The following is a 26,643-nucleotide window of genomic DNA, read 5'->3' as shown; positions in this document are numbered from 1 at the left end:
TCACCCCGAGATGCGGCTGAACATCACGCTGAGCGCATGCATCTTTCCCACCCTTGGTCTCCTCGGCTTCGGCTATACGATGCCGTTTTTCTTGGTCACCACCCTTCGTCCGAATCAGCCAATGGAAGGGATCCACGGCACCCTATCCCTCCCCCCACCACCATTCGGAAACCCCGCTCCTTACAGCCCTGCTTTCCAAAATCTCGGAATCTCCGAAAGTCAGTCTTGCGCGCAACGCGTCTAGGTTAACATCTACGACGAGATTCTGGCTAGCCAAGACTTTTTTCTCTACTGCAATATCGGCACCGGTGATTCGGTTCACTTTCTGGATCGAACTAGACTTTCGGAGAAAGTCGTGCTATATATTTTCAACTGCATCGTCATTGCACATAAGATCCGTTTATCCTTCCAATAGTCGGATATAATTTTTGTTTTTCCTGGTTATTTATTTTTTTACCAGAATTTGTGTTCACTTTTTGTATTCTTACTTTTTTTTTTTTGTTTTTTTTTTTATAATTATATTACCACGCATCTTCGTCCGTTTCAACATATTTCATTTTACTCACGTATCGTATTCGCACCTCCGCCATTTTTTTCGGTCGATATAAAACGTTGTTCGCGGTTATTTATCTACGTCGTAAAAATATTTTTACGATTGGATCGTGGCCGTAGAATGTTTGACAGATTTTTTGCACACCGCGTCTAGATTATATACGTGCGAGAGGGGGGAGAATGAAATATAATTAGTATTTGCAAAATATTTCGCACGTTAACGAAATAACGAATATACAATTCGGTTTCCGGACAATCTAGTCTAGCAGTTGACGTTTTTTCGCGAAGCAACTGTTCGCACAATTCGCGTTACACCAGCGTTCGGCTCTTTTTACTCTTCGATCAATCGCGCGCGATCCAAACGACGGACCTTGGAATTGGACGCGGAGAATTGTGGGTCCTGCAAATGCACATTTTCCGCCACGTATGCTGATACAAGCGCGGCAACTTATTATTATTATTATTATTCGCGAAACGCGAATTCCACCTCGCACTCACCTCGAATTCAATTCACCCTCGGTGAGTTGCGAAATAATTTTCAGGGCGATCCGGCATCGCGTGCGTCAATTTTCGGTACTTTTCAACATGCAAGCGGCACGCGTACGGTTGTCAAACTTTTTCAATAAACTGGCGAAAATAAAGAAAACTTTTCCGTCTCGGGGAAAGAGACGCATCGATTATTTTCCACGACTTTTGTAACTCCCGCAGCACTCCTCTTGGATTTTTCTTTTCATCGACAGACAGTGAGTATATAAAAGGAATATGCGTATGGTTCGTGACTTTACAATTGATTGAATCGAAATCGAGTTCTTCGTATACTCGGCGGTTGAAAGCGGAACTCTGACGTTCTTCTCTTCACGCTGGAATTTAATCGTAATTGTGTTACGTGCGTATTGCACATCCTATAAAGGTGCGTGTGTGTGTGCGTGCGGCGAGAGGAGGCGGAAGTATTGCGAGATGGTGTATTAATCGTCTCCGCAGGTCTTCCGGCAATTTTCTGTCGGAATGTATTTACAGAATTTTGTTTGTTCCACGTGACAAAATATCGTAGATACTACACGGAAGTGCGTATACCTGATAATAAACGAACAAGGATCGTAGAGTTTGAAGAGTTAATTGCACGCGTAGGGCAAAACGGAAGTACTTACGCGTATTATAATGCCGCGCAGTGCGTTTCAAGCGTGTGTTACGGAATTGAGAAACAAAACGAAATGAAAAATAACAACAGCAACAACAAGAATAATAATGATAGAAATGTATTCCGTAGAGCACGGACGGCATGGGAAGAGCATTCCGGACGTGACTACCTACCGACCTGGCTAACGTTATTGTTTTCGCTTTTGTCTATCAACAGGAAAGATGAACGACTCGTCTTCAATGGCGCCTGGAAGTCCACCGACGCCTCCTCACACGCCGCAGAGTCCACCGCGGCAGAATGTCGCCTCGAGTTTGTCGCAGTCGAGTCAAACCTCGAATCACGCCCCGCAAAATTTCCCGCCGCAATTACACGCGGTACAGAATTCACCGCTAAGTCAAATACTCGTACAGAATCCCGCCCTCGCTCAGCTGCTACAGCAAAACCCGGCCATCCTAACTCAGCATCCCCAGCTCGCTCAGCTGCTGCAACAAAATTTGGCGCAAATGGGTTCCGTTCTATTCCAAAACGTACGACGAGACGACGTCGAAGAAAGGGTAAGACGCAGATTTTTTATTTCATTGTTCCCTCTTTTCATATCTCGCGTTCGACAATAAATGAAGCTTCGAATTACAAGGAATGAAGTCGTTGGTGAGTCATTGTAAATTCAGGGTGTCTAGCTGTCGGGGAATTTTTACATTTGCTTCCTCACTACCGTAGGATTTTTTTAAATGTAGAAAATAGTTCTCTTCGGGAGACAATTTAGGGGGTTAAAGCTAAAAGAGTATAAGTGACGGAAATTATGATTTTTGGAGGAGTTTGATATGCTGAGTGCTGTGTAAAATTTATGAAAAATATGAAGAAGTACTGAAAACAGTCAAAACTCAGATTCATGTTTCTACCTTTGTGTTGAGAAAGAATGGCTAATCCTAATCTTCCCTTAGTTTCTTAAAATTGGAGTACTTTTTGATACAAAATTGAGTTTAAGCAAAATTGAACTGACAGAAAAATTGGACTATTTTAACTCACGATGGGTACATTTGATGTCTAATTTTGAAATAATTTGTACGAAAAAAGTGAATTTGTTGGTAAAGTTAGGTAGAAAAGTGTTCTGGAAAATGTGTATTATTTTCAAATGTCAGAGAATTTAATATATCTTTGACGCTAGACACTCTGTATACAATATTAGGGTGTTTCGGAATAAAATAACTTACAATTTTCCACCGTGGCATCCCCTGTAAAGCTTGTGTAGGTAAAAAGAAATATTATGTCAATAGATGAGCGTGCTACGTTACGTTGAAGATCGCGCTCATTTGATTTTCCGCCTTCGTTTTCACATTTTTATTTTATTTTTTGAATTTGTGAAGAAACACGTTGTAGCACTTCAATTATTGTTTCTCTCCTGACATTTATATTCAACCCAAAGATCTCGATCCATAACAGAATAATATGTCATCCATTAATCTTATTCTTCTAAATTAAAAGTTCATATTAAATTATAACTATTTTACGAGACTGAATTATTAACGAAAAGATCGTCAGATACACTTCTCGGAACATCAACTAGATACTTAATGTTATGAACCGTGGGTCTTCTTTCTGACGTAAATTGATATTGCGATTGATGGAAGCAATAAAAATTATTCACGATACTTCATAAATTCAAAGAAATGTAACTAAGAGAAAAATCAACCGAGCTCGATCTTCCACGTAATACTAAAACGGTCATCTTCTGACAGAATCTTTCTTCTGATCAAAACAAACTTATTAGGGGATGCCACGGTGGAAAACCGTTAATTATTTATTTCCGAAACACCCAATATATATATATATATACACAACCTATATGTATATAACATACTTAGTTATGTGTACAATTACGATTTGAATCGAAATCAACTGTCATTGCTAAGAGCTTTTCATGCGCTCGTGATTTGACCACCGCAGCCGTAAATACGTGACTTGTGTACCGTGAAAAGCTTCACTTAGTCGGGAGAAAATAGGAATACACGGGTGACGATTCGAAGCTGGAAGGGGATTCCGTGTGAACGATACTATTGTTTCAACGTTAATCGTTCGTGGCGAATGAAAATTTAACAGTCCGCACTAAATCGTCGAACACAAATGGCTTACCAATGGAAGTTCTAGCCTCGTTGGTTACGGAGAGTGAGACAAAGATAGAGAGAGAGAGAGAGAGAGAGAGAGAGAGAGAGCGAGTGAGAGAGGCCTTCGACGCAGATAGGTAAAACGAACGGAGTGTTACCTACTTTGCGGTATAAAGGCGGAGGATTTTTTTTCTTCTCAAGTTTGTTTTTTTTTTTGCGTCACTTTTTTCCCTGGCTACGCGTGAAAAATAGAATAGAAATAATAAGTAGAAAAAGAAGACGAAGAGAGAGAAAGAGAGAGAGAGAGAGAGAGAGAGAGAAAAAACTAATCGTGCCTAACGCAACACGTCCTGTCCAACTATATTCGCTTTTGTTACCGGGTTAGATACCTACAGCTGTGTGTAAAGTGGTTATAGGAAACTTGGAGATTGTCAGATGTGTGTATCTAATCGTTATGTTCGCGCAAATAAGGCCCTGTAATCATAGAATCTATGACTATCGGAACATCGGCGCTTAATTGTATGTCAGTTTCCAAGTATTTTCGTATACAGCTATAACGAGAGGTGTCGGGTGAAGGGGGGAAAAAAAAAACGTAAGAATAAAAAGGAAAAAAACGAAGCTGCAAAAAAAGAAACGCAAACAAGTATAACCGAACAAAACACAAGCCTGGTCAAAGTTCCTCTTTCTTTTGGCTTCGTTACTACTGAATATTTCAATCCGCGTAGGTTTCGTTCTCGCAAATTCTTATTTCGTGTATATAGAATAAATTATTGTGATAAACTAACACCGGCTATAGCTTACCCGGAAACGACCGTCTCTTGAGTTCAGGTATTTATATCATACCGACACTCTTGGTCCATGCGTACATACTTCGTATTAATAAAAATGATTTCAACGGCTATAGGTGAAAACGTATAACCCATTATAATAATCCTTGCCCTAAGCGTAACTCGCGTTTTTTCTACATCTTTTTATACCAGTTTGCGTAATATTTGCAATTACCTGTTCGAAGAAGCATTTCAGCTCTTGTACGGACAACATTATGTATATATAATTATATATATTTGTCTAAAAATGAAAAATAAAAAATTTTATAAAAAATTTGGGAAACCGGCAAATCCACACGTCAAAATCGTTGCACACACGCGGCTTTCAATTGAGTGTGTTTGTAATTGATTCTCATGTTTCTTCGGTGATTTATACATCTCCTACCACTTCTCTAGTTATTCTGTTTTCTCTCTCTTTTTTTTTCCAATTTTGTTTTTTTCACATTTTTCACCCATATAACGTTGTTTCGTTGGCACATCGCCTCTCTTTCTGACGGTTGTTAATTGTTTCGTAACTTTTGCCACCGGTAGTAAACCGGCGGCAGAACCAGGAGCATGAATGACTATTAAAGGCAGCGGAAATCGCGTTTTAGTTACATGAAGAGCGAAACGTCGCCGTCGTCGGTGAGTCTTCTTCTTCTCCTTCTTCTGCTTCTTCTTCGCGTGCATCTACGTACTCATATAAGACGGTACTGGAATTGAACCGTACTGTACGAAATTGCGATGTACCGTATATGCGTACATTGTATGTATGTGTACGCAAATAAGACATATATATATATATATATATATATATATATTTGATTGAGTGTATATTTGTGTACGCGTGCAGAAGAGAGGAATACGTACAGTACGGAGAAAATTTAAATTATTCTCCAATTTTTTCGTGACGTTTACATTATTTGCCTTTGAATATTAATGGGCATATGCTCTCCCGCGTTATGGCACAAGAAGTAACAACGGCGTATAATACTTGACTCTTAACGTTATTCTATTGTTTGCAAATCAGCTCTATTGTCTTCTCATGTACTTCACCATCCCCTGTCTCCTCGCTCCTCGCCGCGGCCCACCGGCCACACACACACACAAACCCAACTTCGCCTATTCACGATTATACCTGTGTCGTCACACAATCACTGCAGGCGTGTGCTTGTGCCGAGGTAGAATGAAAGAGAGAAAGAGAGAGAGGGAGAGAGAGAGAGAGTGAAACGGGGATGGCGATACTTTTGCTCTTGCATTAAATCTATAATATTAAATGCAGCCCGCATGTAGAGGGTCGTTTGGTACCGAAGGTATATATGTACATACACACATTATACGCATGCATATGAATATAAGTATACGTGCATAATCCACGTGGCCGATGTTAATTCTCCGATAAACTTCGAACAATGCAGATTCACGTTATACGGGATAAAAATTACACTTATGTAATAATTGCACATTTACAAACTAGCTCTCTCTGATTTTTCTCGTTATTTAATTTTTTTATTTTTTTATTTTTCCTGTCGTCTACACGCGTATAATTTATTGTAACGGCGCACCGCGCGCTGCGTATATACGTGCATTCGCTCGGTACGTACGTTGTCTGCTCTTTATATCCAGTATGTGGGGAACCGTAATTACAGTCACGCGATGAACACCGGGCCCGATCCCTTCAGCATCTTCAGATTAACGAGGTTTCATTCATAACTTTTTCAGAACGAAATCGCGTCGGTGCAAATCGGATCGAGCACGGTCCATTAAATCTTGCACCTTTGCGGAAGAAAGGTTAATGTCCGTTATATCTCGTTTTTTGTACGCCACATGTGTAGTATTTGAATATTCGGTTCTTTGGTGCTCTAATTGGAGCAGAGATTTTAGAAATGTAGCGGGTTTCGTTTTTGCGAATTTTTTTTTTCTTTAGCTTACTATTAAAAAACGCGGAGTTTTGATTACAATTTTATTTCAATCGTATTGTAGAAGGCTATGGATACGTTCCGATAATAATCGGCCATGGATTTTCAACGAGATGATACAATTTCGTTTTATTTCTGTAATCACACTACTTCCACTTCTATCCGCGGAACTCGGAAACAGATAAAAAGAAACGTTGAGAGACTGTTTGTCAATTGTGCGAGATATGTGAAATTTAACCGGTGGTTTTTACATATAGTACATACGTATACGTATATCGGGTGGACATATGTAAGGTGCAGTGGCTCGATTAGGTTACGATGTGGCAACCACTTTAAATTCAACGTCTTGGACTCTGTGAGTAAGGCTTCGGAAATCGTACAGGATTCGAATAATTTGAATCCCAGTGGGGCTTCCTTCTTCGTTCTCGCATACACGTATAGGTATACATACACCTTGGGTTCGTTTTTTTTTCTTTTTTTTTTTTTTGTTTTTCTATTGTTTGTTGAAATATACTCGGTGTTTTTGTTTTTCCACCACCCACCATCGGCGCCATTTTAATTTTCATCGTATCGTTGTTGTTTTTAACTTCATGCCTTTTCTCCGTTGTCCGATTCATTGTTTTGAAGATTCGTTACCAGCGCAACCCGTCGACACTTCGAAGCCCAACCGCGTTGCGCCGCGCGGTTGTCATTAGCATATAAATTCTAATTGTTCCCTATTTTTAAATTAATCAGAATTATTACGCCGGACGGAAATCATTTGAAATTCGAAGCCATTGTCCGGCGGGGAAGGTCGTTAATCTTGAGCCCTCTTGATAATCATTCTGCTTTGAGGAAATGAGAAAATATATACATACCTATATATTCGTGCCACCGCAAATGTATTCCCTTCTCCTTTGTATGCGTGTGTGCGTGTGTGTGTGTGTACACATATGCCTTCATACTTGCGCTGAAATACGCGCGTGTTCAAATTTCAGGCATTTAACGGCAACTCGGGCGGGTGAAATTTTTTTCTTCAGTTTACACACCGTTCTAAAGACATCCCTGTAACACGTTGCGATTTGTATGTATGCATATGTATAAACACACACACACGCACGGGAATATGTGTTTTATACCCACGCACCGTGCATATTTGTCACCGCGATACGTACCTAAAAGTGAAAAACGTACGCCTCCTTCCGCATCTCGACGTGATTTTCACGCGTGTCCTTACAGCACAGCACACCGTTCACATACGGACGTGTATATCCCCATACACACGCACACACACTGATATGCAGTTTATGTACATGATGTTACTTCCTCGGTTCTTTCAGGTTCCCCCCACAATAGCCAGCCTGGCGGCAATGACAGTCGAGGCAGCTGACCCCAAGGTTTCCGGTGAGTCTCTATTTCCTTTTTATAGAATTAGGATTTAAATTAAATTTAAATGAAATTTAAGCAAGTACATTTCCATCGAACTTTCTCCCCGTTTGCCGCCTGTATACGCACAATTTCTGTTCAATGCTAGTTACACTTTTCCCCCCACTGTACGATACATACACGTATGTATACCACGCGCGTGTGTGTTCGTGTTGGTCGTGTTGGTCGACGACGCGACGCCTTCCTATTCCAAACTCGCAGCAGCTCGACGCGGTCTCCCAGCTTCCACCGTTTTCAAAGGGTGTCCCCCCTTTATTGGAATATCCGCCCACAGCATTATGGGAATTATCAAGGAAATGGGATGAAGGGGGCGGGATAATTCGAATTCATAAAAATAAAATTGAAAGAAGGAAAAAAAATACATTCCATGTAGGCATAGAGGACACGTTGACGCTCGGGATATCTGTAGCCGTGTGACGAGATGAATCAAATCTAACAACAGAGGAGGAAAATTTCATTCAATTTCTCGGGAATGCGGTATTTCTTGTCTTCGCTGGAAATCAATTTCATTCGTTTATACAAACGATCGCGAGAATAGTTGATATTCAACAATAAAAATGAAAATTCAGGTTACTTGTGTTGCGGACATTCTTGTTGTCGTCTAATTACTTGATCAGTAATTGACAGTGGTTTAAGATACAGTTAATGACTTGAATCGGCATTCGCTTATCGAAGTGACTCGGCTTGTCTCGCGTTAGGTACCAAATCGATCGTTCGAAATTTAGATCTGTAAGCTTTCAAAAACAACCCTCAACTGTTATCGAAGTGAAAAAATGCGCTACCGAACATTTTCCTTCGCGTTATCGACCGTCTTCACTGAAATCTAATTCTTTTCCGAAGCGTTAGTCCGGTCGTGTATCCGAAACATCTCAATTTGTCGGCGCTGCCCGTATCAGCTGCTGGCAATCGGTAAATCATGACGTCCTCTTAGATTTTCCGTCTTGCAAACGAACACCGTGCGTAAGTTGTGTGAATTCATATTGCAATACGAACAATCGGCAGAGGGTTGATCGCGGTGGTCGACGCGATGCGTGAGCACGTCCGATAACGATCCCACATTCCGGGGGTGTCTAAGGGATAAATTGTAGAGAAGCGCGGGGTAGGTACGGAGAGTGAAAGAGAGAGAGAGAGTAGAAAAAAAATTATATGATATAGTATGGCGGGCAGCAATCAGAGCTGATTAAGCCCATGGGGAATCCAACTGGGGAATCTGTGAGTCCTCTGGTCAGTCTCACGCCAATCGGGACCAATCAGCGACTGGCCGGGGAGATTTAAAAAATAGAATGCTTCTGTCAATTGTCCCATAATTTAAATAAATCGAATAAATGGACAAAGTGGCCAATTAGAGTAGTTGCTTGCTACTGCTTTAACGTATTCTATCTGTCTCTCTTTGGAGGAATATTGCTTCTCTTAAACGGAATTACCAACGACGGCCGTTTCATCGCTCCTCGTTTCTATACCAAACTGCCTACTATACCTTATAATATCTCGCCTCGCTTCACAATGAACCTTGTGCTTCGCCTCTACCCTCCTATTCAAAAATAATCCTATACACAGAGGCTCGACGGACGCGCGCACGTCTCGTCGTCCTCGTCCTCGTCCTCCTTGTTCGTCTCCGTTTTTCCCTCCCCTCGGCAAATCCATCGCGTCCTTCCTCCTCTAATTACGCGCATCCACCTACCCTCATCGCTTCCCGTCCTTCGCGTACTCACGTGCAATGCGAATTTACGCCGTTTTCTCCCAACGCTTCGCCTTTCTTCCGCCTTTTGTTGCTTCCACGATCCGATCGTGCGGGTCTCTCAGCCCGCTTCTGACATACGATACCTACCGGAGAGTCCTGCGGGTTGCGGAGCACAAGGCGTGGATTCAAACTCGCGAATCGCGTTTCACTAGTTCGAATATCGCGGTTATTCGACGCACCGACGTAACCCAAAGTTTAACCATACGCCATGTACCACATAAAGACGAATCGTGACTGTAGAAATTTGTTGAAAATTGGATTTCAAAGTTCCTTAAGTTTTATCAAACTACCGGATCAACCGTTGGTAGTTGGAAGGAAACTGTGTTCGTTGAAATAAATACGTACGCCTCATCAGCTCTCAATGTACTCTTTCGATGTGATTTGAAATTCGTAATCTGTGAAATAGATATGTATCGAAATCTCTTGAAATGGTTCGAAATTATTCAAATCTTCGGGATATCGGACATTTGAAATTCTGAAATCTGGTATGCACAGAAATTGATCGGAGGCTCACAACCCTAGCCGGTATATTATAGCTACATATAACGAGACGAAGAAACGTATGAGAAAGGTGGGGAGAAGGCTTCGAAGGGAGGAATCTGAACGGAATAATAGGCATTAAAAGTTAGGGACTGCATTCCGTCTCCGAAGTGTACCAGTTTTATTGTGCCAGAGTCCGAGTATCGTTCTTTTTGGTCGTTTCGCTTGGCCCGGCGTCGGAATGGCCTAAATTAATAAAAAGTTGAATAACGATAAATTAGGCCGACGGCTGCTGGCTCTCCTCTCCTCTCTCCTCTCTCCTCTCTCCTCTCTCCTCTCTCCTCTCTCCTCTCTCCTCACTCAGCCAATGAACTTTACCGGGACTTCTGGATCAGGATGGATGTAAGCTGTGCAGGTGTAGGCGAAACTGTGCGTGTGTGTGTGTGTGTGTGTTTGTCAGAGTCGGTGGCAGGAGTCGTTCTCCGATAAATTTCAAATATCAAATTTTAAATCCTGTTTTGTTCGAATTCACTCCGTCTTTCTCTCTCCCGCGTGTTAACTTGAGCCTTTTAACCAGAGCTTTTTATCCAGTCAACTGCAGATATTATAGAAATACATCCCGATCCTTTATCCAACCGAAAATGAAACATGGATTTTTTGCTTCTCACTTTCGTTTCTTCAATCTCGTTCGATCGTTCATTATTGTTTTATATCAGAATATCTGTTTTATTTATTTTATATCTTTGGTCAAAACCGCGCTGTACCGTCGCGCTCGAGTGCCTGTGTGATCGTCTGGTGAAATTATGCACATTTAGTTTCAACTAATTTATTAGGGTTTAACGTGCACAAATGTCGTGTGATCACCCGTGTATAGATTGACCACGAGATCGACAAGCCGAAACATCAAGTTATACATACTTGATATTCGAATGAATAAAATTGTTAGCAATTAAAAAACTTGACAAAATCGCGATAGGACATAAATTTCTAACATGTAGCCGTATCGTTATCGAACTGTCAAATAGGTACTTATTTTGCCGTTAATTTGAAAAGTTCGAACCCCGTTTATATGCGTCGGCACGTGTAAACCGTTTAAAAGTTTCGAATGAACCGTGAAATTCGTTCAAGCTTACTCACGATTGGTCGTCGAACGGTTTTGTTTTTAATGGTATTTCTTGTATACACCGTACGCGTGTGTGTGTATATATATATATGTATATTGTACCGCTCGAAAAATGGAGGAACAAAACCGAAGGTACGTTGATTATTATTCGGCGTAACTGCGTTGTTCAAATTCGAATAATCGAATTCAATTTAGCAATTTTCGATAAACCGAATGCGTAAGCGATCGCTATACGCTCAGCTTCGTCACACAAATAAGGCGTGCTTAAACACACACTGCACTCTCACACACGCGTAGGTTGTACGTAATACCGAGAACACGTAGTAATACATCGTACTCAATGCAAAGCTCTGTTTTGAAATTATTTTATTGACAAATTACGGTTCTTACGAGCTTCGCGATTAATATCACTGCGGCATCATGAAGTGATTGCCGTCGTTTTTCCGCACCTTTATTTATACTTACCCTTTCGGTGCCCCAGAAACTCCAGTTAAAATACGCGTTGTTAGGTATTGATGAATAGAATGTTTTTTGAATAAATTACAGAATATTAACACGCATCGATAACTTTGTTCCAGTAAACACGTAGAAACTTGAAATTTTTCAATAGATGAAATCACCGCGGACCAAATTTGTCGGGATATAGAAAATCAAGTTTGAAAACGTGTCGACCGACAAGTTTCAACAATAATTGCTCTACGAAGGTACGTCACGTGCACGTGTTGTGAAGAAAAAAAGAAGGAGAGTAAAAAAAAAGGCGGAACGTTAGCGATCGTTGATAAGTAGAAGAAAAAAATGGCAAGAACGGAGGGAGAGGGAAAATGATATAACACACGCATGTACAAGTAGCGATTTGAGATTATCAGAGTGTTTAATTGGCACCTGGCAGTATAATTCTAACCTAATAAAATGAGAATTAATTTTTTATCAGCACTGCACCGTTAAATGATTTTTGCCCAGCGGACGCCTTTGAAAAGAAAGGAAGCTTGCACTTGTGCTGAATTCGCAGTAGTGGGTGTAACTATAAACGCACGGACCTTGACATTTTGTACGGTTTTTCTTATCTTCTCCGGTGTTGCACGTCGCATGCGATGATTACTTGGCAGTCTGTGAAAATGCCGAATAATTAGTCCGCAGGTGTGCCGCGTTGTGCGGAATGAGTAACGTTTGTTAAAACCACGTGCATAATACTCGCAGATATCTGCAGCCTTGGGAGTTGCATTATATGCAGAATCGACGTCTACCATATTCTCTACAATATCCTTTTAATTAAGACAATCTGTAATACCCGTTTCTCATATACCAACCTTGTCCGTCGCTTATTACAGTCTCTTATTCCAACTTCTTTCCTACTTACCGATAGATTTATTTATATAAGTATTTTTGGTGTAATTACAGTTCGATAATATTAGACAACTTTTGACGTTGAAAATCTTAAGCTGACTAGTCCGTTCAACGTTTTGACTTTCAAGTATCCTACACTCTCTCACGATTGAGATTTTGAGCCTGCAAACCCTGATTTGTACTTTGAAAAGGAAGACCATAAAAAAAAAAAAAAAAAACATAATTGAACCACTAATAATTATAATGTATCGACTGATCTTTTCAACGAGCTTTACAGAGTAACGTAGTCGTTTTCTTAATTCCTTCCCCCCCTTCTTCTTATCTGTACAATCTTAACCAAATTGATCCGTTTTGCGAAATTGTGGGTATTATTGCGGTGATAAATCAAATTCTAGCAGGGCAGAACGGTGATTGCGGGTGATTTCGAAAACTAGGCGACAAATCTTTGGCGAATAGATAATTACAGCAGCCAAGTGTAACGAACGACAACGTCAAGCAAGACGACGGTGATTCGTTTGACGGATCGCCCTTTCAAGCGCGGAGCAGGTATCAAGACGTCTCGAATCGACCGTCGCGACGCGTATCGCACGTTTGAAAGTCACACCACGCTCAAAGATAGATTGACATCGATTTCCAACGGGGAGGGCAACGCAGTGATTGCGAGATCTTAGCAGTAATTGGTTCGGCGATCGCTATAGCCCAGTATTACATCTGTTGTGCCATGCAGACCGAATCCGCGAATTGAGATGCGACGGCGTTCATTGCAACATTACGTCGGCCCGAAGTAAATTTCAATGCGAAACGCGAGGTTTCAGCAGAAATTTAGCGCTGTGTTTTTATTTTACCCGTACCCACTCGAACTATCGACAAATGTAATTTCCTCAGAATTTTAGACTTTGTTTATCGATTCGGTAGAAGTTTTAGTTCGTGAGAAATTACAAGTATTCGATTAGCGATAAGATGTAACGTGTCGAGCTATTCAAACCGTATCGTATTTGTATTGCGACATAGCAACCCAATAAACTTGTCAAAAATCAACAATTTCCACGATCGTATCGACGAATTTTCTTTCATCGCATAAGTTTATTAAATATTACTAAATTGTTTTGCAGCTTTTACCTCCTGCACACGTGTTTGCGCAATATCACAATTAGCACCATTTTACATCCAAAATGTGAATAATTTTTTTTAGAAGCCGTTGCTTCGATTTGCAGTTGAAGAACCGAATTTTACATGACTGTGAAAATTGTTTCTATGTCTCTCTGCGGGTAGTAAAGGTTGGTAGCTGCATTGGATGTGTACACACAGGGGCGGGGTTCAAATTAATGTAACGTTTTGTAACATTCGGTGAGGGGGGGCTAAATCGAGTTCAGTGGGCTCCGATTCTATACAGCTTACGATTAGCTTAGCTTAGCTGAGCCTAGAGCTGGGCGGTGTCGACTTGCGAAATGTTGCAAACTTCTCTAGCTCGCTAGCGCGAATATGCGCGTGTTGCATACATGTCTAAATAGTTATAGGCGTTTCGTGCGTGACGTGGTGAAGCTAGCGTCGCAGTTGGCCGCTTGGCCCGGATTGGTTCGCTTCGGGAAACAATTGGCAATCGCGTGCCTGTCCTCGAAACTGGGAATTCGACTGATTCGACGAGTGGTGCTCGTTTGTAGAAGTGACGAATAGACGCGGGGAGAGAAAGAGAAAAAGAGAGGGAGAGAGAAATTGAGAAAAGGAGAATCGTACTCAGCGCACAAGTCTCGCGTTGCGTGTATATATATATATATATGTATATATATGCGTTATACGATCCGCGCGAAATCGCTCGCATGGAGAAGAAGAGAGATATGACAGAGTCTGAACTATCGGTTACGTTAATTCTTATTACATAGGTATATTGAAGACAGCCACTCGGTGTCAGTCGTCGCGATTTTTCGGCACATTTAAGAGCTCTAGCCTTACGGACCGTTATCAGCAATCGTTGAAAGTTTCCGACCATTAGATTCTAGCTGGCATTACTCTTACACGCGCGTCATGTCGTTATAGAAACGGAGGAACGAAATTCACTCCGTCAATTCGTTTCATTGATCGACCGAACCGATTTCTTGAGTATAATTTTTGTCATTTCAGAGGATTGATTATCCTCGAGTAAGGAAAGCTGGATTAGGTTTTTTTTTTTTCTACCACCCATAACGGGCGGAATAAATAATTGTTGCAGTTGAATGTTACAAATCTATGCAACGCGGTACGCGTCTGTACGTAAATCGAAAGAGAATAAAAGATGACCGAAACTTTGTCCAAAAATATATGAATATTTTAACTTCACGTCTGCCTAAACGACATCCGGCTGACTATTTTCATAAAAGACGGCGAAAGATGAGCGACGTGCGTCTCGTTCGTCGTTAAGGGCACTGTCTTTATTGGAAGGAAGCGGGAGAGGGAGGCCAGATAAAGAGAGAAGAAAACTAGGAGAGACAGGCGGAGAGTTAAGTAAAAAGATCTATAATGTCGGATGAAAATATAATGATGATAAAAAAATTCAGAAATGGAAAGAAAAAAATATTAATAATAACGACAACGACAACAACAACAACAACAACAACAACAACAACAACAACAACAACAACAACAACAACAACAACAACAACAATAATAATAATAATAATAATAATAATAATAACGAAGCGAAAGGAGGAGGAAGTGCGGAGGTAAAATTAAAGCTGATGACTTTTGGTTTATTTCTTCTTTGTTCTTTCTCATTCCCTCCACCTCGCTTTCTCTCTTTCTCTTTCTTTCTCTTTATTGCACTTTTTTTTTTTACGACGTTCGTACGCGGCGTTACGGCAGGCGTAAAAGCTACGTTACAGCTGCAGGCGTGCTTGTATGTACATATACCTAAGAGAAGAAGCGCCGAGGAGTCGGCGAGTCCGAATGCAAATGCCTGCGAAAGAAGAGGGCAGCTTTTAACCTGCCGCGTTCTAGTATATTTCCGTGCTTAATAAAAACAACGTAAGCATTAGCGTGTTGCGACGAGGTTCTTGACGATCGTCGATTGTTTTAGCCGCTTGCATCGTAAGATCGTTTTGTAAGAGTTGAAACTTGCGGCGTTGGCTGCCAAATCATGCGAACGGAATCGGAGAAATTTAAAAAATATTCTAAATTTAATTCGTACGGTCGACCGTTTGGTCTTTCGAAATCGTCAGGCCGGCCTGCCAATGACTGGTGAAAAATAGCCAACGGTATAAAACCTACCGTACTATTCCACGCGAGTCTTCGGGTATAACCGCGATTATTGTAAATACATCCCGGCTCTGGTTTCGATTTGAAATTTTCTATACATTTTCAACCGCGGTATCAACATCACACGTATTATTCGAAATTTCAAGCTGCTCATGCGAGAAAGGTTTTTGAGCGTTAGGTTGCTCAGCGAATTATACGCGGCCTTCCAGTGGATCGACTGTGTCATCGATTTTCCCAGTTTCACACAAGATCGTCAGGGAACGTACGATGGAAATGCGAAGAAACGAAAACTTGCAATCGATAGTTATTTTGGGGCGACGACCAATCGTTATATTACGATCGTTTGTCGAAATTTTCACCGCGGGGAGCCCTTTCACTTGGAATACGTCGTCGAAATCGCATGATATATATATATATGTATATATCTGTGTAGGAAATCTCGCGAGGCATATTGAGTTATCAGATTTCTGTTTTGACAGAACGCCGATGATCCGTGGAGCGGAGCCGGATTGGCACCGATCGTAATAAAATTGAAAAGTTTAAGCTGCGGACAAAGAGATCCGATTGCAATTCTCCTTTCAGGCTTTATTTGAATTTAGAGAAGCGTGGGGGCTCGCTAGTGGGTTCGAACGTAATACGGCAGGCATGCATATAGTGCTTGCATAGTGTAGGTAGGTACATATATGCGCGTAGGAAAGGGTTCGATTCTGTTTATTTTCAAGGGGTGGGAGGGGTCGGTTTTGTGCGGGTAATGTTACACACCGGGCCCCCTCTCTCTTCGTAAAAACTGACACTAGGGGGGTCGCTTTCGTTCGTTCGCTAAGCAGACTTTCGTAGGGGCGTCGAGCCGGCCTTGCGGACTCCCGGCGTCATACGAAACGGCGGGGACGTTTTTAATTCAGCGTCGTTGAAAAATCTATAGAAAACATTTCGGCAGGGTTGCGGGAAGGGTTGCCGAGCCGATTTAAAAAACTTCTCAATTAAAATGTTCAAAATTTTCACAATACCTGTATAAGCCGCTGCTACGCCCGCGTCCTGCATCGTCCCCCGTCATTCTATGACCGAACCCCCTGTTCCGCCGTTTCGACATTACCGAACTCAATTCACCCCCTTTGATATAGTAGCGACTACCGTACTAATTGCGACCTCGTTTGAAGCAGTGTGGCAACTCAGGTATGCAATAAATGGCTCGACTCGATTGATCCTTTCACGAAATCACAATGTCGGGTGAATCTGCCCGCGGATATCGTCAAGTTGCTAAAAAAATCTCTCGTCTACCGATGTACCAATTCGATTCGGAAAAGTTCGCGCGCGTTTTTCCGTTCATGCTGACGAATCGGTCGACCGCGTTACTTGTAATACAATCGTTGTAACGGAGCATCTGCCAAGTGCATGGTATAAGATAAAGCTCGCGATGACAGGTGATTCTGTTAATTTGGAGCAGACTCAACAAATCGGCGCATTCATAGATCTTGTAAGATTAGAGTTAAGCTCGTCGTCTTAGCCGCAGCCTATCTACAGAGGGGAGGTAACAACGGTAATTAGAATTTTCTTTGTCACGGGCTTGTTCGTGTCAGGTTATGCGGCAGTCACCGCAGCGGCGTTTATTCCAAACTCGTAAGTTACAATTACCAAGAATTTCCGTTTATTTTTGGCGTCTTCGCCGTCACCTCCTCTGTATAGTTTCGCCGCTTGGTCAAAGGTGATAAACGGCCCCTGCAGGACGACGAGCCGTTGCGAAAAGAGATGCATAGGAGAGAAACGCGAAAATGAGAAAATGAGAAAAGGGGGCCATAACGCGCGTAATTTTGACGGAAATAACACCGACCAGTTCTGCTCCTCTGCTGGAGACAATAAGACTCAAACTGTACCCTTCCCGATCTGAGAATAGTTTAGTAACCAGACGATGCCCATACAGTTTGCAGTTCACCCTGTCCGCACTCGAAAATCTAATTTTGCGGTAGTATCCCGTGTGTGACCGCTTCGCAAGCTTACATACATATTGTATACACGCGCAAATCTGCTTGCACATAACCGTGTCGTAAGTGCATAAATCTCGACGTAAATGTGTTATGTGATTCGAAGGTGCGGACGTTGAACGTTTGCACGTCACGATTCGTACTTTGATTTAGTAGTTCGTAGAATTTTTTGCCAATTGCACGAATTACTTTTCCTATACGCTGTCTTGACTTGTGAAAGAATGATCGGTTAGCGGTAATGATTAAAACACTTTGCCGACACTTACGCGAGCTCTCGTTCGTTTCTGTGGTTATCGATGATACTTTTTGCGATTCCATCGTTTCATCGCTTCGTATGTACTTGACAAAATCTTAGACCAAACGAACAGTTGAACCGGATTCAGCAGAATTTGACTTATGATAAAAAAAAAAAAAAGTCAAACAAAAAAACCGTGTAAAACGCTAATGACGGACAAAACCTGTTTCGAGAACACGAGTGTCGTGCGTTTCGCATACAATTTACCTTTAGTTTAATAAATATATATTAGACATCGAATAAATTTCAGCAACGATATCAATATTTCTACGCATTAATATATTTCGCACTAAGTGGTATACCTACTAGTTTTGAAGCATATAAGATATTCGGAGTAATGAGCTAGCGAGTATCATTGCTGTGAGTTTCTTTCTCAGGTTTTTTTTTAAACCTTTATAGTGTTTGATGTCGTTGATTTGTTGAAAATAGTAATAACCGAGGCCAATGGTTCCTATAAATGGATGGTAAAAATTATTTAAATAATCCATAGCATGCATCCTAAACGGATTAGCAACAATTTCCTGCGCACGTCGTTATAAACCATTACCATATATCACTCAGAATCATATATTACGTCGCGCTGAAACAAATGTTGTCCAATGGGCTAATTTTATTATCATATTTTTTATTGAGGACGACTAGCGAGTTCTTGTAAATCATTACCGAAAATTCGTTCCTTTTTCTTTTCACTAAGATCCCTGATATGCACGCTTCGAAGAATTTGGCAAAGGTGCGGTGTGGAACGATTAAATCGCTGGGAACAAGCATCGGCATCGACGGGAGTACACCGTACGGAAAACAATATTGTGACAAGCATCATTAAAAAAAGTCCGTTGGGATTTTTCGGTATTTGGGTCCTCGTTGAGACTGAAAGGCCCCTCTTGGCCCCGGGGCCGCGGATTATGTACAGGGGCATATATGTATTATACATACGCGCAGTACACATTATATTATATCGAAAATATACGTTCTTAAAATACATTATATGCTCAGGGTCGATTTTATACATATGTAGAGCACCACACGTACGGCTCGCGGTGTAAGGAACTTTTTATAAAGGGTTATTCAGCCGGGGGCCCACGGATTAAATGATAAAAAAGAGAGACCCCGTTTGAAATACGGGCCTTTTCAGAGCAGCTTTTTCAAAATTTTAAACCCCTTCGCCCGGCTGCGCGAGTTTTAAGAACCTAGAATAAAAGGGGTTTCGTTGAAAGAGGCACGTAGCCGTGCTGCTGCTGCTGCTTGCTGCTTGCTGCTGCTGCAGGGGCGCGGGTGGGGCGGACAACTGGAAGAGGAAGAGGAGAGGAGAAGGGGGGGGGGGGCGGAGAGGCGACACGGAGGGGATCACGGGACCCGAGGTTTCTCATATTTTTAAGATTTGCCCTTTAAGCCGCATCACGTTTTTCGTATTCTTATTTAAAATTAAGTCTCGTCGCACGTGGGTGGTATCAGCATTAGGTGCACGAGGGCATAACCCACTCCCCGATGCACCCTGCACCGCCTCAAGGCGACTCGACGTACTTCAACACCACGAGCTCGGCGTATCGCACCCACATTCGCCGTTTACTTCACAATACGAACACTGGCGGTGATCACATGCGCAGGTGTTGCAGCACGCCCGGCCCTTTTCGCGCTTCTCTCGCCATTCAAGAACAATAATTGAAACTTGCGCCCGCAGGCCGTGAGGCGGGAATCGCGAACGGTAATTCGAACGCTCTTTGTTCTTCTCGATCGATTTAAATCACTCCGCGAGTCAGTTACGCGTTATGATCTTTGAAGAAGAAAACACGCATTTCGGTCAATTGATTGACTAATCATTCGTACTTCCCTGTTTTTTTTTCCCCCTTTATTTCTGTTTATTATTAACTTCGATATGTAAGGAAACTTCTTAGTTTGAAACTAAATTCTTCTAACAATTTTTAAGAATAGCAGTTTGCCAGCTAAGCGACTTACGATGCTTGGTTGGTTTGTACGGAAGGCGTAAATGATACAATTCTTTTTGAATTTGTGATATTTCTACGATCAATTGCGTCGATATTATTATTAATGACCATGTGAGCATAGAGAAAGTTGGCGTAGCTGGTGTAACACGTGAATCTAGATATTTGATAAATCGTGACTCGAGCGCAGACGTCGTTCGTGTTTCGTATATACTTTCGCAAAGGTGATACAGATATGTATAGGCATCTATAATATACCGGGGATATTTGAAATCGGAACATGTACACACGGACTGTGCGAACATGAATCTTCGGGTGAAATATGGGCGAAATTTTTTTGGGTCATAAGAGAGATTATAAGCGTAGAAAACGCGAAGCTGCAGGTATATCTCAACATACACCTATAAGGTGCATCGGGGAATGGCGAAAATTGTGAAAAAGGAAGAAACTGTGATCCGATTCGGTCGGTGCGTTACGCATACACCTTTGCTGCAAGTACGCACGTGTATAAGTATGATTCCCCCTTCGCATATTTGGAGGTCCCATGCGTCTGCCGGAGAAAAGTAATGCTCCGCAATAATGCAGCGCTCCGCGTCTCTCTCTCTCTCTCTCTCACTCTCTCTCTTTCTCTCCGAGGCTTTGAACGGAGCGACGTGCCTCGCTCTTATATCTATACCGGCGGACCGAACACGAGTGAACATCGGAGTCTCTCCCATATGTGCGGGGATATATGTATCTCGCATACACGTGATATACTCACGCGTGTACGCAGCGCGCTGTGCGCAAACGAACGAAGGACCGGCAGGACGACGCCGCAGCTGAAGAAATATTCGACAATTTTTAAACTCGTTTCTGAACGCATTCAAACTGCGCCAAATAATTCCTGGAATCGAGTTCGCGACCGTTCGCGGCTGTTGCTGCAGTTCCTTGCAGATACTTCGACACGGGTCCGCCTGCGTGCGGTGCAGCCCGCGATTCCGCATAAACGAGAAATTCTTACCGCGCAAGGCGACGTATCGGGGTTCATTTGTTATAACGGAAAGGGGTGTGGATACATGCGGATGCGTCCGTGTTGAGAACTCGGTTGATTCAGATTGTCCGGCGTTCCTGTACCTCGGCGGGTACTTAGCCGGAGACCCAGAACGCGATAGCCCTTCTTCTTGTTCTTTCCCTTTTTTCCTCCGCACGCGGGCAACTTTTTCATCATCCCTACTTTTTTTCATTCTCTTTATCTTTTGCACTATTTTTAAAACCCTTTTACGGATCGAACCCGCGTCAAGCGACGTTTTAATCGCGTTTTGCGGAGACCCCGGGAACCGGAGGGGGCTAAATTGGTAGAAAAACAGCTTGTTAGCCGGAAAGCGACCGGCATTTGTTTCAATGTCGACCCGCGTGTTTTATCGCGAAATTCTTTCACCGAAGGTATAAGGTAGGTAGGTATACTTGAAACTCTTTTTACGCGCACTTGTACAACGGCGGAACCAGCGTGCAGAAATGACTGTCGTACAGTCATGAGACCGCTTGCTCTAAACCGATCAAATGCCGTTTCGAGCGGTACGTTCATACCATAAAACGAACCGTCGAATTACCCACCGATTCGAAAATTCGTTCAAACTGCAGTCCAACTGCTCAGCTGAGCCGAGTCGCGAAATTGCTCTGAAACGATTCGCGAGGATCGTTTTCACGGACGGACGGATCGCAATGGTTTTCATTTCAAGTACCAGCGCCCATATGTGCGATACACTTTTTTGCTCTGTTCCTACAATTACCTTCGACTCATATTCGTTTTCTTCCATTTTTCCTGCCTGCATTCTCGCCGCTCTTACTCTGGCTTCGCATCGCTCTCGCTCTTATTCCATTTATTTCGCGGTGCCCTAACAACCAGTTTCGGGGCCCTCGATATGTACGGAACAAGCCCGCTGCCCCGGTGTCTTGGAGGCGTGGGTCGACGAACGGGGTCCCCTCCGCTCATAACTCTTGATATGTGTATCGGAAATTGTCCCCTCCGATGTGTATCGCTGCATTGTCGAGCCATGCAAGCGGTAGGTACTGGCATCTTCCGGAGGTAGTCGCGCGCGTTGTGCGCTCGCCTTTTTGTCCCTATTTGGATCTGCTGCAAGCTACTTACCGACAAAATCGTGCTCCCTGCGGTCGATCAAACAACCCCTACCTTATTGGCCGCGTAAGCGACTCACCGATACTCGTTTGTATGTATCTGTTGATGGTAATGTGCCTATTACCTTCGCGCATTCAGTGTCGATAACGTAGCCATCTCTCAAATTCAAATATCCCTGCTATAAAAACTTGCAGAAACACAAAAGTGTGAGGGAATCCCCGAACCCGGGTGACCTACCATGCAAAAAGTTCTTTGAAACTATGGTATACTTTGGCGATACATAATGAAGGCACAATTAATAATAAGTGGATTCTATTTAACTAGGTAGCCAGCTAAATTTACTCTACATTTTCCAACTGTGAGATTCAAATTAGCGTCGAAACTGGGTCCGTTGCCACGTGAAAAGCTTGGCCTCATTTGTTTTTTCTTCTTCATACCTTGGCCTACAACTTCGCTCAACGACAAAGACAGTGATTCAAAAATAGCGATTCTTTCCAACCGTAAGCCATCCGCATACCGAGTGAATCACGATGATCTGCCTGGGTAAAGAAGCATTCCATTTATGGATTTTTAAATATTAAAGTCTGATTGTAACGAAGTTTTTTCTTGTATTGTCATTAGATTTATCTGTTCAAAAGTTATACACAGAAGATAATAGTTATACTCGGATGCCTTCTAAATTCTGGTTTTATGAGTTCATGCTTCCATGTTCGATTAGATAAGAAAGTTATAGTTTCAGAAAAAAACACTTAAAAGTTGCCGTATTCGTATAAAATATACTCGTCTTGTTTTTAACAATTCACGTTTTTATATTCAAGGTCAGGTAATCACATCCGTATAACACCTTTTGCATTCCACATAAACACGACTATTGGTAAACATTCCATTGTTCTTGGTGAGGAGTGGAGGGCATTAATTAGTTCAAAGATCACAGATATCTTGACTGGCTCGAAATAACCTGCGAACATTCACTGGTTTCAGAAAATACTGAAATCCAAAATCGACTGGAAATTTTTGGATGTGACGATTAGGGTAGCGTTACTTCAGAAAATAATTAACACGTTTCGGTTAACTTGAAAAATGAGGTTTTTTTCTTTGACAATCTTCTATTCTGTGTACAGAATAAAGCGTGAAAATATATTTTTAGACAGATTTTTTCGTACATTTTCGTTCCACAAAATTATGATGAAACTTTAAACTTTCAACCGCGTAGTTTGTCCATGTATTTTGAAATTTGTATACACCTCCTGAAATATGTTCGTCTGCGCCTTGTTTCAGCACTGTTGAGGCAAAGCATGTCCCCGGTGGCGGACCCCTTGATCGGCAGCACGAAATCTCCAGTTCCTCAGCCAATAATCGATTACTCGCGATACGTCCGTCGGTATACGTCCGGCCAAGAATGCGGTAACTCTTATTGCAAGGAGTTGGGTTGCAGAGAACATTTCCATTGTCTCGACTGCAGTGGCAGGGTGTTTGTGAAGAAGGAGGAAATGATAAGGCACTTCAAGTGGCACAAAAAGAGGGACGAATCCTTGCAGCACGGGTTTATGAGGTATTCGCCAACGGACGACTGCTCGGAAAGACACCCTGGCCGTGCCTGTCCACACAACAGAAAGCAAACCCACTACCACTGCATCCACGAGAACTGTGACAAGGTTTACATATCAACCTCGGACGTTCAGATGCACGCCAATTATCACCGGAAAGACTCTGCTATCATCCAGGAAGGTTTTCAACGCTTCAGAGCCACCGAAAGCTGTGGCACGGAGTATTGTCCCTTCGCCGGTCAGCGCACAACTCATTTCCACTGTCGCCGACCCGGCTGTCGATTCACGTTTAAGAACAAGGCCGACATGGGTAAGAGTCAATGTTACAAAAAACCACGTGCCTTCGACATAGGTAATTTAAGGTGCGATGTTTATTTCGCTGATTGTTCTTTTCAGAGAAACACAAATCGTACCACATCAAGGATGAGCAACTGTCCCGCGACGGGTTCAAAAAGTTCATGAAGTCGGAAGCCTGCCCGTTCGACCAGTGTCGCTTCTCCAGGGTCTGCAACCACATCCACTGCATCAGACCGCACTGCAGCTACGTCCTCCACTCGTCCGGTCAGCTGTTTTCCCACAAGCGTAAGCACGAGAGACACGACTCGGAATTGGCCTACCGGAAGTACAAGCAGGCGGGAAGCACCGGGATCCGACCTCCGAGTTCTTGGGCTCCGGAAGATCTCGGAAGTCAGAGTCTCGCGCTCAGTTTGAACGGGGAAAGTTCTAACGAGGGGAGAGGCTCGCCGTCTTACTTCTCCTTGGATGACTCCTTCCAGAGTGCGAGCGACCTCGCCATGGACCTGACTTCTTCAGCTTCCGGTCCGCCTACGGGGAACTCGACCGTCACCACGATGCCGAGCTACTCCGGCGAGCAGCAGCAGCAGCTAACTCCCGTCGAGCTAGCGTACCTGGCACCGGCCACCGCGGACTGCCCTTGTCAGCTGGGGCGGGATCATCACCACTGCGGCCTTGACCGCTGCGGGGCGACGCTGCGGGACCCGAGGGAGGTCAGGGAGCACCTCAGGGAGCACGAGACTCAGGAGAGGATAACCGACGCGTACTTCGAGGAGGGCGGTTGCGAGGAGGGCTGTCCCTACATAGACAAGGAGAAGCACTACCACTGCAACTGGGACAATTGCCGCGAGGTGATTCTCGCCACCGACAAACCCTTCCGGAGGCTGCAGCACTACAAGATACACGAGTACAGCAGACAACTGAACCTTTCCTCCTCGTCTCACCCTCTATCCTCCGACGTCACGTTGACCCACCTGACCAACATCGACGCGATGTTCAGGCGAAAAAGGGGCAGGCCGCCGAAGAACCGTGTCATCGAAATATGGTCCGGCGGCGACCCGGCTACCCAAACTCACGACTCACCTCAGGCGATTTTCACGAGCTTCAAACTACCAAAGCCGACTCCGTCGTCAACCCCGAACACCCCGACCGAGGAACGCGAGGGCAGCGTATCTCCCTCGAACAGCCTCGGCGAACCCGAAGGATTCTCAACGTACAACGCGGAGTGCTGTCCCGAGGCTGTCTGCGCCCTCAGAGCAACGAGGCATCATCACTGCTCCCAGCCTCGTTGTCATTTTTCGACGGACCGTCCTGACCAGCTCCTTATGCACAGCAAGGACTTTCACGATAATGTTGACATTTTGCCGGGGTTTTCATTCTTCGACAAGATGATAGACTGTAAGCTCAACGGCTGTCACAGCAACCGGGTTAATCGTCATTTTCACTGCACCAGACCGAATTGCGGATATTCTTTCGTACGGTACTCGGCTATGGCTTTGCACGAGAAACAACACAGTAATTCCTCAAGCCAGGGTAGCGGGGGTACGAACGAACCGGAAATTAGCGAGATTAGCCAAGATATTAAACCGCGAATTCAGGTGAAAAATCCTGCCGAACTAATTGACAAGCCGGAAGAAAATTTCGTCGAGGAAACTAGCAGGACCATCATCACAGCTGACGACAAAGAGAGAGAGATACCAAGTCCTGACTCGAGCAAGACTACGGGTGAGTGAAATCTCTTTTTGAGAATATAGGGTATAGTTTATTATGCTCTGATGAATTAGACACGTTTTTTTTCTCGATATGTATAGTTGTATTTTCAATTTTAGTAGTGGCTCAATGAAGACATGTATTTTTTTTCTTTTTCTTCACCAATTATACACACGAAATCAGAAAGCATGTACATCATCTATTGCACGACATATAGCACCGTTATCAACTACTTATGCATACCTACTACACCAGATCACTGGTTTAGATGCCAGTATTTTTAATGAAGCCCATTATACGATGCCGAGGAATAAAGGTATGGAGTGGGAAATAGGAAAACCTAGGAAACGTAATATCACAAATCCTTTTTCCGCTCGTCTCTTACCAATAGACTCAATATCTTAATAACCCACATCTGCAAACTATCACAAGCCATTTATCATTGCGCATACCCATATCATTGCTGAATCATTTTGTCTCTTGGTAACAGCCTACGCCTGATCTCGCCAGTTCGTGAACGAAAATCATTTTTCCCACTTCATTTTTCATTGCTCATCATCGAAAGGCCTCTACCAAATACCGAATTTGGTCATTCCTCGTTTTTTTGCACCCTCCATCTACCTCACTTTTTCGACATTCCATCGCACACAATGTATAATGGGCTTAATTGTTATCGTTTTACTTTCTCATATATCATGTGGTGGTTGTATTATAGTGGGCGGTATTTGAAGTGTTGGTTGTTTGGTTGATTGTTGCTAGTGGTGAGGGCGGCAGGCACCTATTATCCGGTCAGCGGACCGCCGATCGAAACGGCACATCCGGGCGCCATGCTATCCATGCGAGCTTCCGGTCATCAAGGTTCGTGTCTGACGTTTTGCATTTAGAACTCCGTATACCTACGTTT

General features: G+C 43.1%; 1 protein-coding gene across 4 annotated transcripts in view; it reads left to right on the top strand.

Annotated features, from left to right (window-relative positions):
* The window catches only part of LOC124221226 (zinc finger protein castor homolog 1), a 75,397-nt gene that overhangs the window by 43,936 nt on the left and 4,818 nt on the right, over positions 1 to 26,643 (top strand). For 3 of the 4 annotated variants that reach the window (XM_046630988.2, XM_069136972.1, XM_046630991.1), the window contains 5 exons: positions 1,907 to 2,244; positions 7,837 to 7,900; positions 23,467 to 24,045; positions 24,132 to 25,754; positions 26,499 to 26,597. In XM_046630988.2, coding sequence (XP_046486944.1) covers positions 1,907 to 2,244; positions 7,837 to 7,900; positions 23,467 to 24,045; positions 24,132 to 25,754; positions 26,499 to 26,597 — 2,703 coding nt within the window. The remainder of the gene's footprint in view (positions 1 to 1,906; positions 2,245 to 7,836; positions 7,901 to 23,466; positions 24,046 to 24,131; positions 25,755 to 26,498; positions 26,598 to 26,643) is intronic. The other variant, XM_046630989.2, reaches the window with a different exon arrangement.

This window comes from Neodiprion pinetum, chromosome 6, assembly GCF_021155775.2.
Source record: "Neodiprion pinetum isolate iyNeoPine1 chromosome 6, iyNeoPine1.2, whole genome shotgun sequence".
Taxonomy (NCBI): domain Eukaryota; kingdom Metazoa; phylum Arthropoda; class Insecta; order Hymenoptera; family Diprionidae; genus Neodiprion; species Neodiprion pinetum.
The sequence above is the reverse complement of the archived record's forward strand: the minus strand, read 5'-3'. Positions and strand labels throughout refer to the sequence as shown.